General features: G+C 37.0%; 1 protein-coding gene across 5 annotated transcripts in view; it reads left to right on the forward strand.

Moving 5' to 3' along the window:
- The window catches only part of NRCAM (neuronal cell adhesion molecule), a 323,274-nt gene that overhangs the window by 254,631 nt on the left and 55,365 nt on the right, over nucleotides 1-13,278 (forward strand). For all 5 annotated transcript variants that reach the window (XM_081146728.1, XM_081146725.1, XM_081146729.1 and 2 more), the window contains 5 exons: nucleotides 1,695-1,865; nucleotides 2,375-2,431; nucleotides 4,222-4,333; nucleotides 7,460-7,644; nucleotides 9,104-9,235. In XM_081146728.1, the coding sequence (XP_081002854.1) occupies nucleotides 1,695-1,865; nucleotides 2,375-2,431; nucleotides 4,222-4,333; nucleotides 7,460-7,644; nucleotides 9,104-9,235 (657 nt within the window). The remainder of the gene's footprint in view (nucleotides 1-1,694; nucleotides 1,866-2,374; nucleotides 2,432-4,221; nucleotides 4,334-7,459; nucleotides 7,645-9,103; nucleotides 9,236-13,278) is intronic.

A 13,278-nucleotide genomic window follows, 5' to 3' on the forward strand; every position in this document is an offset into this window, starting at 1 on the left:
AAAGTGAGGCCAGTATCTGGTCATTGGTTCTTGTTCAGAAATTATTACCTTTTCACTTAATAAAGAGACATGTACATGTAAAGTTTCAGAATCATCTGAATAGGTAACGAAATTTTTTTCTATATTGCACTGTTCGCTATGTCATTTACATACATTTTAGACTGTTGGCATATCATCTGGATCTTTCAAATAAAATTGCATCTAGAATATGAGAAAAAATGCAGATCTGTATACCATTCTTCTTGCAAGGTGACATTATCGAGTTATTTCTCTCTGCATACATTTTTTTAAAAAGGGCACTTTAATTTCGTCTACTAACCCCCGTCAGTAATAAAAGACAGCAGGAGAAACAGAAGAGAGTAAATGTATGCTTATCTTTGACTCTCTGTATTCACTAAATAAATGTACATTCTTTTTCTGAGTTATTTTTAAAACAATTCTTTCCCTAGGGATTAGTTATTCAAAACCATGAATTTACAACCACCAGCCAAATTTTCATCTTGACTGGGAACTTTGTTAACATGGCTAACCAGCATTCTTTCCCGCTCTGGCTCCACATTTCTCTGCCTTTTTCCTGTCCAAGAGAGCTGCAGGATTTCAACCATAATTTTGCCTTTTGTGAAATGTTAGATAAGGCACCTGCTGCGGGAAGAACACAACTGTGACTGAGGCTGGAGAAATCGTCTGTTCTGACACAACCTGGCCCAAGGGACTGGGATATGCAATTTTTCCTGTTCTTTCCATTCAAAGCTAAAGAATTCTCACAGTTTAGGCTCTGTGAACTGAGTCAGAAGCTTCAGGATTAGCCAAGTGTAAATTCATGCATAGATCAGTGGGTGGTCCCACCTCCCTGCATCTTTCTATCTACTTAGAAAATCTTCCTTCCATGCCTGAGGCTAGACATTTCCTTAACTGGACCTGAGAAGTAAATTGTTAAACATTAAGCTGGAAAGTCAGAGTGCTCACAGTTACTCATTTAATTATGGAGCTCCTATGAAGGGCAAGGTGCACCTTTAGTGCTACAACAGTAGACATAGCAGATCATAGTCTGTCCTCCTGGAACTTAAATTCTAGCACGGGAGACAGGCAATAAGTCATACATATGACAAATGAAATACGTTGTACATCAAAAGGTGATAAGTAACTCAGAAAAGAAAAAGTAGAAGAGGTGAGGAAGACGAGGTAAGGGGGCAAGTCTGCAGCATTAAATAGTGTCGTCTTTGCGCCCTATTGTTACTTGCCCTTTTGCTGCCTCATTCTTCAGTTAGATAAGCTCAGTGTAGGGACACCTGGCATAGGGCCTAGCTCACAGTTAGATGCTCTCACAGTATTTGATGTCAGACCATTTATGAAGATGCAACCCAGGTTAATATCCTTATAAGCTTCCTTAATGCACGTTCTAAGGCATGTGTGTATATGTGTTTAATAATTAGGGACTAACTTAAATATCAGGAAAAGTCATGCAAACTCATTTTGTCAAACTTTTTTTTTTTTTTTTGGTTTACACTTGCTTAATAAAACACTTCACTCTACAATTCTAATCTCACCTCTGCCCTACTCCAGAGAAATTAGGGTCAACAGGTACAGTTGGAGATTTACTAATTCATAGAACTACTTGTAGATATATTTGTCTTTCTAATGAAAGTGGTCACTTTATGATAGAATTACCTGGATATCGCTCTTCCTTTCTCCAGCCTTTCAAAGACTTCCACAAAGTGAGAGGGTTTCCCAGGGTCTGAATGGAGACCTTTATTTTTCCAATGTTCTCCCAGAGGATACCCGTGAAGACTATATCTGTTATGCCAGATTTAACCACACGCAAACCATACAGCAGAAACAACCTATTTCTGTGAAGGTGATTTTAGGTAAGAGTTTAACTTCCTGAATCTGTATTTCAATGATGTGCAAATATGTGCAAAACATATTAACTATTAAATACTACTGACTGAAGTAAACAGGTTCATTGATCAGGAAACTACCTGTGAATAGTGACTAAAGTGTTGGTATATGTGTTATAAAGAGCATGCATACATATCCTAAATACTCTATTTTACATTTTTTGCTGTTATAAATATTACTGTTTTCCTGATAACTTTGTGAATCTACGAAGTTCTGTGCAATTGCATGTGCCTTATGTTCCACTATGCCTTTAATTGGCAATCCTGCAGCTTCAGTTATATGTTTGCATAATACTGGTTGGGGTGACTGAGTAAAGTAATGAGTTAGTCATGTACAATGTAAAGCACTGTTTTTAGTTGATACAGATGGCACTTGGTCAGCATAGTTGTATATTTTGCTTTCATTGCCCAATATTTTTTTTACAATACCTTCTCCCCTACGTTTTACATTCTTCATAATATTCTGTTTATTTCAGTGGATGAATTGAATGACACTATAGCTGCTAATTTGAGTGACTCTGAGTTTTATGGTGGTGAGTTATGGTGATTGTAACTGATATTCTCTCCTTCATTGTAGAATTTAGTTCACTAACTTCACCTCCATGGCTATTTAACCTTATTTCTTTATGAAATTCCTAGCTACCACTAGAATAAATGTATGTTTCTTGTGAAATTTAGCTATAAGCTTGAAAACATGCCACTAAAACATTTTCCATGTTGTATGTATAATAATGAAAATTATAGCTGTTTTCATGTAAATAAACATTTTACATAATTTGGAAAAAAATGTTCATGTATGTTCAGAATTATATTTTTCATTTTTTGTCTTGTCATAAATTTTTCTCATGAACTAAATAAGAATAGGCAGGATGCATTCACCTGCTTGAATACTAACTCTTCAAAGTCTTAGTAACCTTTAGCAACTAACATTAAGTGGATTTTGATAGTAAGTCATCACATTTCCCATCTGTTTTTGCATGATATTATGAATATCATATAATTAGCAACAATATTTCTCTTAGTTTTGTTTAAAACCCAGTCACTATCTTAAGAAGAAGTGATTTTTTACAAAATAGAGCATTTAACTTCATTCTTTCAAAAAGAAAAAAAATTTTATTTCCTTAAAGAAAATGTGGATCTCAGGTACAGAGTTGATCAATGAAAATTATGGGTTCTGGATATGGGGTCTTCTTAATTATCTATAAGGCAGAATTTCTGCTGCATTAATTTTTTACCTTTGAGATATGAAGTAAAAAAATTAAGGTTCTATCAATGTCCAGAGTAGACATACCACAACTAACTCCTGTCATATTTTATTTTTATTGTAATATACTCCTGAAAGATACAGGCGTCAAAACTGTTCCCAAAGTGATTTCAGAGGGGTAAAATTGCCTCTATCTCTAAAATCTTAGGGAAACTCTAATTTCTCTCAAAGAATACCTTTTATGGCATTCTAAGAAATGGGAATAATTTATATATTACCTTTTATTCAGCTTTTGTGTGCATCAAATAGTTAATGGGTTAACATTTTGAAAACTATAAAGGGCTATAGAATCTGAATATGGCTTGATTTCTACTTTAAGTTTTTCTGAGAGTTCATCAGACTGTAAGGTCTCCATAAGAAAGAAGGTGGCCTGTATAAATCTCCCTGAGATCTCTGACTTGAGCCCTCTTTATATTTTCATTGAGGAAACCAATTTCAATTTATTTAATTCCACTCTTATTCTTAATTTATTGCAATATTTGCCAGACCTCTGTTAGTAATTTTCTAGTTTTGTTTTGTTTTCCATAAACCTTGCAGTTTGAGGAGCTTGATATGTTAGACATCTACCATGGATTTATCTCCGTATAGAATTGAGTGTAATGTTGTCCCTGGTGTAAACCAAAATAGCCCTTCCGTAGCCATACCTTTCAGAAAAATCTAACATCATCCAGAAGGTAGACAGCTAATATTCACTTTGACTTCAGCACTAATTTCAAGTGACATATAGTTTGAGAACATGATTTTCCTTTCTATAGTCTACATTTTGAAAATGTACCTGTCCACAAAAAAAATTATAAAAATCAAACCCAAATTAAGGAAGTATATGAAAGGAGAATAGTTCTTACTCTTAGTGCTTATGCAACCAAAATTGTTTCTAACTATTCCCAGTTAACTGAGTGAGCAATGGCTATTTGTAAGGCAAAGAGTGTGCATGTGTAGTTTAACAAATTTTACAATGTTAAATAGTTTTGAAAGGGAATTAGATTTTTAGGCAGTGAACTGTGTTTCTACAAATACATACTCATAACTTTTAATGCATATTGATTTTCTCATTTGCAGCTAAGTCAAATAGAGAGAGGCCACCAACATTTTTAACTCCAGAAGGCAATGCAAGTAACAAAGAGGAGTTAAGAGGAAATGTTCTTTCACTAGAGTGCGTTGCAGAAGGACTGTGAGTTAATACTTTCTGTCTTGGTGTACATTTCTTATAAAAACATAGTAGATTGGTAGAGAAGTATTAATATCATAGGAAGAGTCATTGTCTTATATAATTCCATCAAGCATCAAGAAAAATCTGATAATTATTTTCAAAATAAGCCATATGAGCCCAGCCAGTGTGGCTCAGGGGTTGAGCATTGACCTATGATCCAGGAAATGGCAGTTTGATTCTCAGTTGGGACACATGCCCGGGTTCGGGCTTGATCCCCAGTAGGGGATGTGAAGCAGGAAGCCCATCCATGACTCTCTCATCATTGATGTTTTTCTCTCTCTCTCTCCCTTCCTCTTTCTGAAACCAATAAAGATATATTTTTTAAAAATTAATAAGCCATATGAATCTCATTTTATTAAAATGTTTCAATGTAATAGTGTTCCTCCTGAAATAAGTATCAGTAACCACCTTATGATTGCTATGATTATAATTAAGGTATATTATTTTGATACTGTGTGTAACAAACCACCTCAAAACTTAGTGGCTCAAAAACAATAACTATTTATCATTAACCATTTCTCTACAGGTCTGTAGGGAAGTTGTGCTAGAATGGGCCAGATCCAGCTGATTTAGGTTGAGCCTGCTCATGTGTCTGCTAAGTGGCTCAGCTATGGTTCACGGTTCTGACATTCTGATGCTGGCTGTCAGCAGGGCAGCTGAGCTTTTGGCCTTGAGTTTCTCACATCTCTCTAGCAGTCCAGCCCAGGCTAATTCTCCTAACTCAGAAGCACACATAGCCTTTGAGGAACTAGCTTCAGAACTGGCGCACTGTTCCTTCCACTACTTCCTAAGTCACAAGCCCAGCTTCTTTGCAAATGTCTCATCTGTACACACCTCAAAATTGATGCCACCCCTAGAACCTATGTGCCCATGACAGGAGTTGCAGGAAGACCTCGCTCAGATACAAGAACAATTGTTACGCCCTAGCTGGTTTTGCTCAGTGGTTAGAGCTTTGGCCTGTGGACTGAAGGGTCCTGGATTCAATTCCAACCAAGTGCACGTACCTCAGTTGCAGGCTTGATCCCCAGCTCTGGTCAGGGCGCTTTCAGGAGGCAACCAATCGATGTGTCTCTCACATTGATGTTTCCCTTTCTCTCTCTTTCTTTTTCTCTCTCTCTCTCTCTCCTCCTCTTCCACTCTCTCTGGAAAGCAATGGAAAAAATATCCTTGGGTGAGGATTAAAAAAAAGAACAACTGTTACATTAGGTACACATTAGAGACAAACTTCTAGCTCCTCCTTATGCCTGGCACAGAGCAAGTACTATTGATATGGACACGAATGCTGAAAACATTGGATAGACTCTCAGAAACATGTTGTGATCACATGTTGTGGTCTGTGCAATCCCTCACCTGGTCACTCAGCAGCCTCACATTGCTTCCTGGAATCAGCCTTCAGAAATGACTTTACTGCAAGAGACACAGGGAGGCCTCTGCTGGCCATGTCAGGAAATCACACTATTCAGTTTCTCAACTAACTGAGAACTAGCAAAGCCCCATTTAAAGTTACATTAAGTACGTATCTTTCCCACTAGAATTAAAAAAGAGAAAATAAAACCATTGTAATTTTCTTCATCATTGTGTTAGAAAGTGATTTAATCTACCAACCTTCAACCTTTTTGGAGTAGACATACCCATTCTCACAATTTAGTGATTCCCCTTCCTACAAATGATATATTTACATAAAAAACTAAAATATGGTTGGTATTTGGAAATTACATCAAACTTCCAAAAAAATTTTTCAAAGCTTGTAATGTTGTAAAACTAAGATTGGAGCTCTATCACTTACAACCAATAAGCGTAAGACTTATAGAGTCAGAATCTTTCTATTCTTAACACCTGCTCCATGGAGTAGTAGGCCTCTGGAACGGTTCATGACATAGTTAAGCTATGATTGCATGCTTCTACCCCTATGGTGCTCTCACCTCCAGATCATATGAGATGCAGATTAACCTGACTATAAGGAAACACCATAGTATGCTATCAGATTTCACATATGTGTATTCAGCTTTTCAAAGTGATTTCACATTTTTACCTCTTTTTATATTCACAGCATATCTTATTGTAGAAGCCATTTAAACAAATATATATGTTCAATTATTTTTATTCAACCCAATAAAGCAAAATCAATTTGAAAAATAATTAATCCCACTTGCATTTCTAATGACAAATATTGTGATCTTCCTGAGGGCCTGGATCATTTTTTTTTCATCTTTATCTTCCCAACATACAACTCAGTGCTTGGTCTCCAGTTCAGTGCTTAGTAAATGTTTGTGTTGAGTGAATTTTTATTTTACCCTCATGAAAACCTCCTAACACCACTTGATCAAGTTGGGCAGTATGATCCCCAGTAAGACAACTAAGGAAACTGAAGCCCAAAGAGATCAGGGATTCAAGGTTAGAGAACAATTTCTAGGGCTAGGACTTTGAAGCAGATCTTTAACTCTAAGCCCGTGTTCTGCGTTTTCATCAGTCTCTATATTTTGTGATTTAATAAGAAACACCATGAGAACTCGTGTAATACATGAATTTAATCTATTTTTGTCAATTGGTATAATACTTTTAAATATAACTATTAGTGAAATTAAGGAAAGAGCATTGTCTCTCTAATTACATCATTTATATTACCAGATTGTTTGCTGTGAAATAAAAAAGTTCTCCATTTGATATGGAAATATGTGTAAAAGTTCCTAGACACAAATATTTGCATCATCTCTTTCTCTGTCCATCTTTAACTCTAACTGATAAAAATTTTCTAACTCAATATCATTAATTTCATGGTAATTCTTTGATTGGCATAGTACCTTCATGTAAAATTTTCCAAGAGTGCCTCCTTGATCAGAATTTTGAAGAAAACATTTAGGTCCCTTCAGTAAAGCAGCTCACGCTGGCTTTCTCACTGCACCACTGAAGTCAAAGTTTATTGTGCGCCATAAATTAGTATAGTTCTGCTTATGTGAAAATGGTAGCTTATAGCCTGAAACGTAAGTTTTTGAGCATTATTTATTATAAACTTGCATGAAAATTCATCCTCAAAGCAGTTAGTTCAACTTCTTTTTTTGTATCATCATCATTTATTTATTTTATCAGGCCTACCCCAATTATTTACTGGATAAAAGAAGATGGAACACTACCCATCAACCGGACATTTTATAGGAACTTTCAGAAAACTCTTCAGATCATTCAGGTTTCAGAAGCAGACTCTGGAAATTACCAGTGTATAGCAAAAAATGCATTAGGAGCCATCCATCATACCATTTCTGTCACAGTTAAAGGTATATATCATTGTTTAAAATGTATTGCTCTTGCATTCGTGAGAGACCCTAAATCTTCACTTAGCATGCCTTTCATTATATTCTTCAATAATAATAAATGTAAATTTATATCAACATTCATGATACCTTGAATCTCTTCTCATTACTATTTATATTTATAGTGCACCTAAGTCAGATTAAAAAATAGCTCCCTCAAATCTTCCTTACAAAAGAACTCCAATTAATAAATGTAGACAAAATGAAGGAAATGGAAAATCACCATTAGAATCCCACCATTATAATTTCTGCAGGCAAGAACCAGTGATGAATGCTAAAATTAGTGGATGAAACCTTAAGGAGAAACAGGATATTTGCATAGCTTCAAAGTATTTATCACCTCCTGCAAAAAAAAATTACCAAGGCAGTTTTACTAGATGTCTGCACATTTTTTACTACTCCTCCCTTAAGGAGATGGAGTTTAAATTCCCTACCCTTAAATGTGGGCTGAATTTAGTGACTCACTAGTGAATAGAGTGTGGAAAGCAGGAAAATAGTAACTTTCCAGTGGAGAAACCTGGCAAACATCATCTTAACCAAGAGATCAAGATTAACACAACCAATAATAAGTCATGTTGATATCACGTACTCCCTGACATGATGTAATCACTAGGGTCCATCATCCAAAAACCTCAGTCTAATCTGCGAAAACAGACAAATCCAAGTTGAAAGACATTCTACAAAATAACTGATAAGTGCTCTTTAAAAGTCTGAAGGTCATGAAAGACCAGAAGACCAATGAATTCTCAGATTGGAAGAAACTAAGGAAACATGACAAGTAAATGCAATGTGATGTCCAGGACAGGGTCCTGGAACAGAAATAGGATAGTGGAAACACCAGAAGTTCTAATAAAGTGCGTCACCGGAAGTTCTAATAAAGTGTGTGGTTTAGTTAATGGTTACCAATGTTAATTTCTTGTTTTGATAACTGTGCCATGGTTATATAAGATGTTAACATTAGAGAAGGCTGGGTGAAGGGCTTGTGGGAACACTCTGTATATTAACTTTGCAACTTTTCACAATTGCAAAGTTTTAAAAATTGCTTCCTAATTTTATAATTACATATATTCTGTGGGCTCAGAATTTGAATTCAGATTTTTAGCCCTATCTGTGCCTGTAAGTTGCTGTACACCCTTAGATAAATCTGTCTCCTGTTTGATGTATGATTAATTAATGTAAAACAGATGATAATTATATCAAAAGGGCTTAGAAATAATACATAGATGTCAGTGAGTCTCTTGAAACATTCTTTTGAAAATCTGAAGTACTGTTTGAAGCATCACTTATAAATCTACTCTAAAAAATGAAACTAACAAATGTTTTGCAAAATACTTTTTATTAAAATAGTTTAATATACTAAGTTTTCTAGAATAGTTATTTGATTCAATTTTTTATGTTTGTTTTTTTACTTTCCTCAATAAAGCGGCTCCATACTGGATCATGGCACCTCAAAATCTTGTGCTGTCCCCAGGAGAGGATGGGGCCCTAATCTGCAGAGCTAACGGCAACCCCAAACCCAGAATTAGCTGGTTATCGAATGGAGTCCCAATAGAAAGTAAGTTTCCCTGACTGGCTCCAGTTGTGGTATATCTTTAGAATGTAGCTACATCTCAACAGGGAACATCTCAACAGTGATAAAATAATTTGGGTTAAGGAAGGAAGCCATGTATAAGTTAAACACCAAATTACCTTTAGATTTTTATCTTACTACCTTTACTATAATGTGTTGATTGGGACTTGGCGATATTTCCTTTTTTTTTTTTTACATGCATCATAGGAAGAATGATAGGGTCAGAAAGAAACATCACTGAGTTCAGATTATCTTCTTTGTTCAAAATGTGAAGTGGTTTGTGGAAACACAGTAAGAGTCAGAGGAGATGGGTGGGGAGACTAGGAATAAAACCAGTGACTTTAAGAATAAAAAACATGGCTGTCTAATTTAAAGAGTTTTTATTCCTAAACAGATGTTCCCAAGTTCTCAATGCTTCAGAGAACTTTAATTCCCAAAGAAGAACACATCCTCTCATCCCAGTCATGTGCATGACACTCAATCTTTTACCAGTTTCCCTTCTCAAGTATAGCACAGATTATCCTTGAGCAATTCTTCCACAGTCCTTACTACAGCTTGTCACCTCTTCTGACACCTTCCCTGGGCCACTCCCAGAAATTTTTTCTCAGCCTGCTGCTCCAGGCTGCCATTTCTGCTCTCTAGAACAGATCCTCACAATGGCCACAGGTCCTTCCATTAAGTTCCTAAGTCACAGCAAACACCAGTTTTACAAAACTTTGTTAAAGGCTTGAGGATAGTAGAAGGGGACTGTAGCAAAGAAAAACTGAAAACAAATATTGGACCTCTATGCCCCCGATTACCAAGCCACGGCCATCCACAGAGAGCCCACTCAATTTCCCTTTTCTCAACCCCACCCACCACCACTGCTACCAACAGGAAAATCCTGGAACATTTCCCTTTCTTGGAGTTCAGACCTTCTCTTAGACCCAGTAAGAGAGAAAATCAGTTTCTGTTTAAAACTCAGCCTCAGATTCACCCTCTCAGTCAATAGCATTATAATCTGCAAAGATACTCTTTATTCACAATAAAGACAACCTTTTAGGCTTATGATGTAGAGCATCTTGAATCCTCATTGCCTCAAGACATAATCAGAAATTGGTTTTGCTTTTACTTAACCAAAAGGTTCATAAAGCTGGCTTACCTGAAATAGTCTTGACCCTAAGATGAATCTTAAAACTGTTGGCAGATTTAAAATGGAACAACTCCCTCTTTCTCACCATCAAGGTTTTATAATTCAGTGTATAAACTGAGTAAGAGCACCCTATTCCATGAGTATTTTTTTTAATCTTTATTGTTGAGAGTATTACAGATACCCCCCGACACTGCCCTCCTCCACCCAGATCCCACCCCTCCCCAAGCCTTCACCACCCTATTGTCTGTGTCCATGGAGTATATATACATGCATATATGTTCTTTGGTTAATCTCTTCCCACCCCCCCCCCTCCCTCTGAGATTCTTCAGTCTTTTCCATGTTTCCATGTCTCTGATTCTACTGTATTCATCAGTTTATTTTGTTCATTAGATTTCTTGTTCATTCATTTTGATTTTTAGATTCAATTGTTGATAGATATGTATTTATTGCCATTTTATTGTTCAGATTTTTGATCTTTTTTCTTCTTTGTCTTCTTAAAGAAGACCCTTTAACATTTCATATAATACTGGTTTGGTAGTGATGAGCTCCTTCAGCTTTTTCTTGTCTGAGAAGCTCTTTATCTGACCTTCAGTTCTAAATGATACTTTGCTGGATAGAGTAATCTTGGTTTTAGGTTCTTGCTTTTTATCACTTTTAGTATTTCTTGCCACTCCCTCTGGCCTGCAAAGTTTCTGTTGAAAAATCAGCTGACATTCATATGGGAGCTCCCTTGTAGGTAAATAACTGCTTTTCTCTTGTTGCTTTTAGGATTCTCTCATTGTCTTTAACCTTTTGCGTTTTAATTATGATGTGTCTTGGAGTGGGCCTCTTTGGATTCCTCTTGTTTGGGACTCTCCATGCTCACGTACACAATGCCAGATTACAGCTCCACGGTATCCATGAGCAACACACTCAAGGATCAGACTTGGAGAGCACCAAAGCCCCACTGAAGCAAGTCCTCTCCATAAGGGCATCTCCTGCACAACAGCTCTTCTGCTGTAGTCACAGCTGGTCCTCAGAGCCTGTTGGCATGGGGGTCAGTCCCTCCCGGTGACTCTAACACTAAGAAAAGCTCAACTACATTACACAGTGCACACAGCCCACACAGGTGCACACATAGAGTGCCCAGCTCAGGTGACTGGGGAGGCTGTGCCCCTGGGTCCTATAGGACACCTACTATACAAAGCCACTCTACCAACTTCAGGAGACATAGCAGCTCTACCTAATATATAGAAACAAACACAGGGAAATAACCAAAATGCAGAGACAAAGAAACATGTCACAAATGAAAGAAATCTCCAGAAAAATAACTAAATGAATGGAAGCAAGCAAACAACTAGATACAGAGTTTAAATCAATGGTTATAAGGATGCTCAAGGAACTTGAGAACTTCAAGGTACTTAGGGACAACTTCAAAGATGTTAGTGACAACTTCAAGGACGTTAGAGAGAACATCAATGACATAAAAAAAGGACGAGTCAGAAATGAAGCCTACACTAACTGAAATGAAGAATAATTTACAGGGAATTAACACTGGAGTAGAGGATGCTAAGAATCAAATCAGTGATTTGAAATATGAAGAAGAAAAAACACCCAATCAGAACAGGAAAAAGAAAAAAAAAAATCCAAAAATATGAAGATAGTGTTAGGAGCCTTTGGGACAACTTCAAGAGTACCAGCATTCGCATCATAGGGATAATGGAAGGAGAAAAGAGGGAATAAGAAATTGAAAACCAGTTTGAAAAAATGACAGAAAACTTCCCTTACCTGGTGAAAAAAATAGATATACAAGTCCATGAGTATTTTTTAGGAGTTTGTGTCACACAGTACTTATCAGATATAGTCATGCGTTGCATAATGATTTTTTGGTCAACAGCAGAAGGCATATATACAACACTGGTATACCATACAGCCTGGGTGTGTAGTAAGCTGCACCATCTAGGTTTGTGTAAATATACTTTATGATGTTCGCACAACAACAAAATTTCCTAATGACACACTTCCCAGAATGGATCCCCATCGTTAAGCAGTGCATGGCTATACTCTGAAACGCACAGCCTGTGTTTACTGTAAAAGGAAATATGCTCCTGGGAGGAAACAGATTCTAAAACAGATTCTAAACCCCAGCAACTGGGGTTTGGATATATCCACTACCAATTTCAACCATGATCAGAATCAGGAAGAACTGCAGAAAGTACTTCATGGTTGTACATTGGGGAGCTGTTACCACTCTCCGAGGTATGTGAGTGAAAACTGAGAGAAAAAGTGGAAGAAAGCCCAGAACTAAAATGAATTTTTATGTCACAATATCTGATTTCCTTAAGAATGCATGACAATAAAAGATGGAGCATGTTCAACACTTAGACACCATATTTTGCAGCTCAGAGGCCTGAGCCCATTTATGGAAGGTTAAATGTGCACCTGAGATCTTGCTTCAGCGGAACTAAGTGGGTGAGGCCATCCTTCTAGCCACTCAGCAGGAAAACCAGGGAACCAGGGAATGTTGAAAAGATAAATCCTCGAGCTTGGCAGTCAGAATGCAATTGTAAACAGGGAAAATTGAGATGGAGTTGAGTCAGTGACACAAGAACAAGGGGAGATTTAATTATGAAGCTGGTCTTTCCTCCTGATTCGCTCAGCTCGTTGCCCTTCCAAATCCAGCGTAGGCGGTGCCTCTCAGGGAACCTTGTAACTCCAGTTGTATTAAGAGCTTTGAAATTCACTCATAGACATTTCTCCTTAAATGAAATATTTTGGGCGAGGATCAACTGTGAAAAGTCTGCTTTGGGGGTGGGGTTGGCTCAGGGCAGTGGTCCCGGGAGATAAGGTAGGCCCTTCTACTTTAACCCCAAATCATCTGTTTAGGTCCAGAGCAGAAAGAGAACAAAAATCTCTC

This window comes from Miniopterus schreibersii (assembly GCF_964146895.1).
Source record: "Miniopterus schreibersii genome assembly, chromosome: 9".
Lineage (NCBI taxonomy): Eukaryota > Metazoa > Chordata > Mammalia > Chiroptera > Miniopteridae > Miniopterus > Miniopterus schreibersii.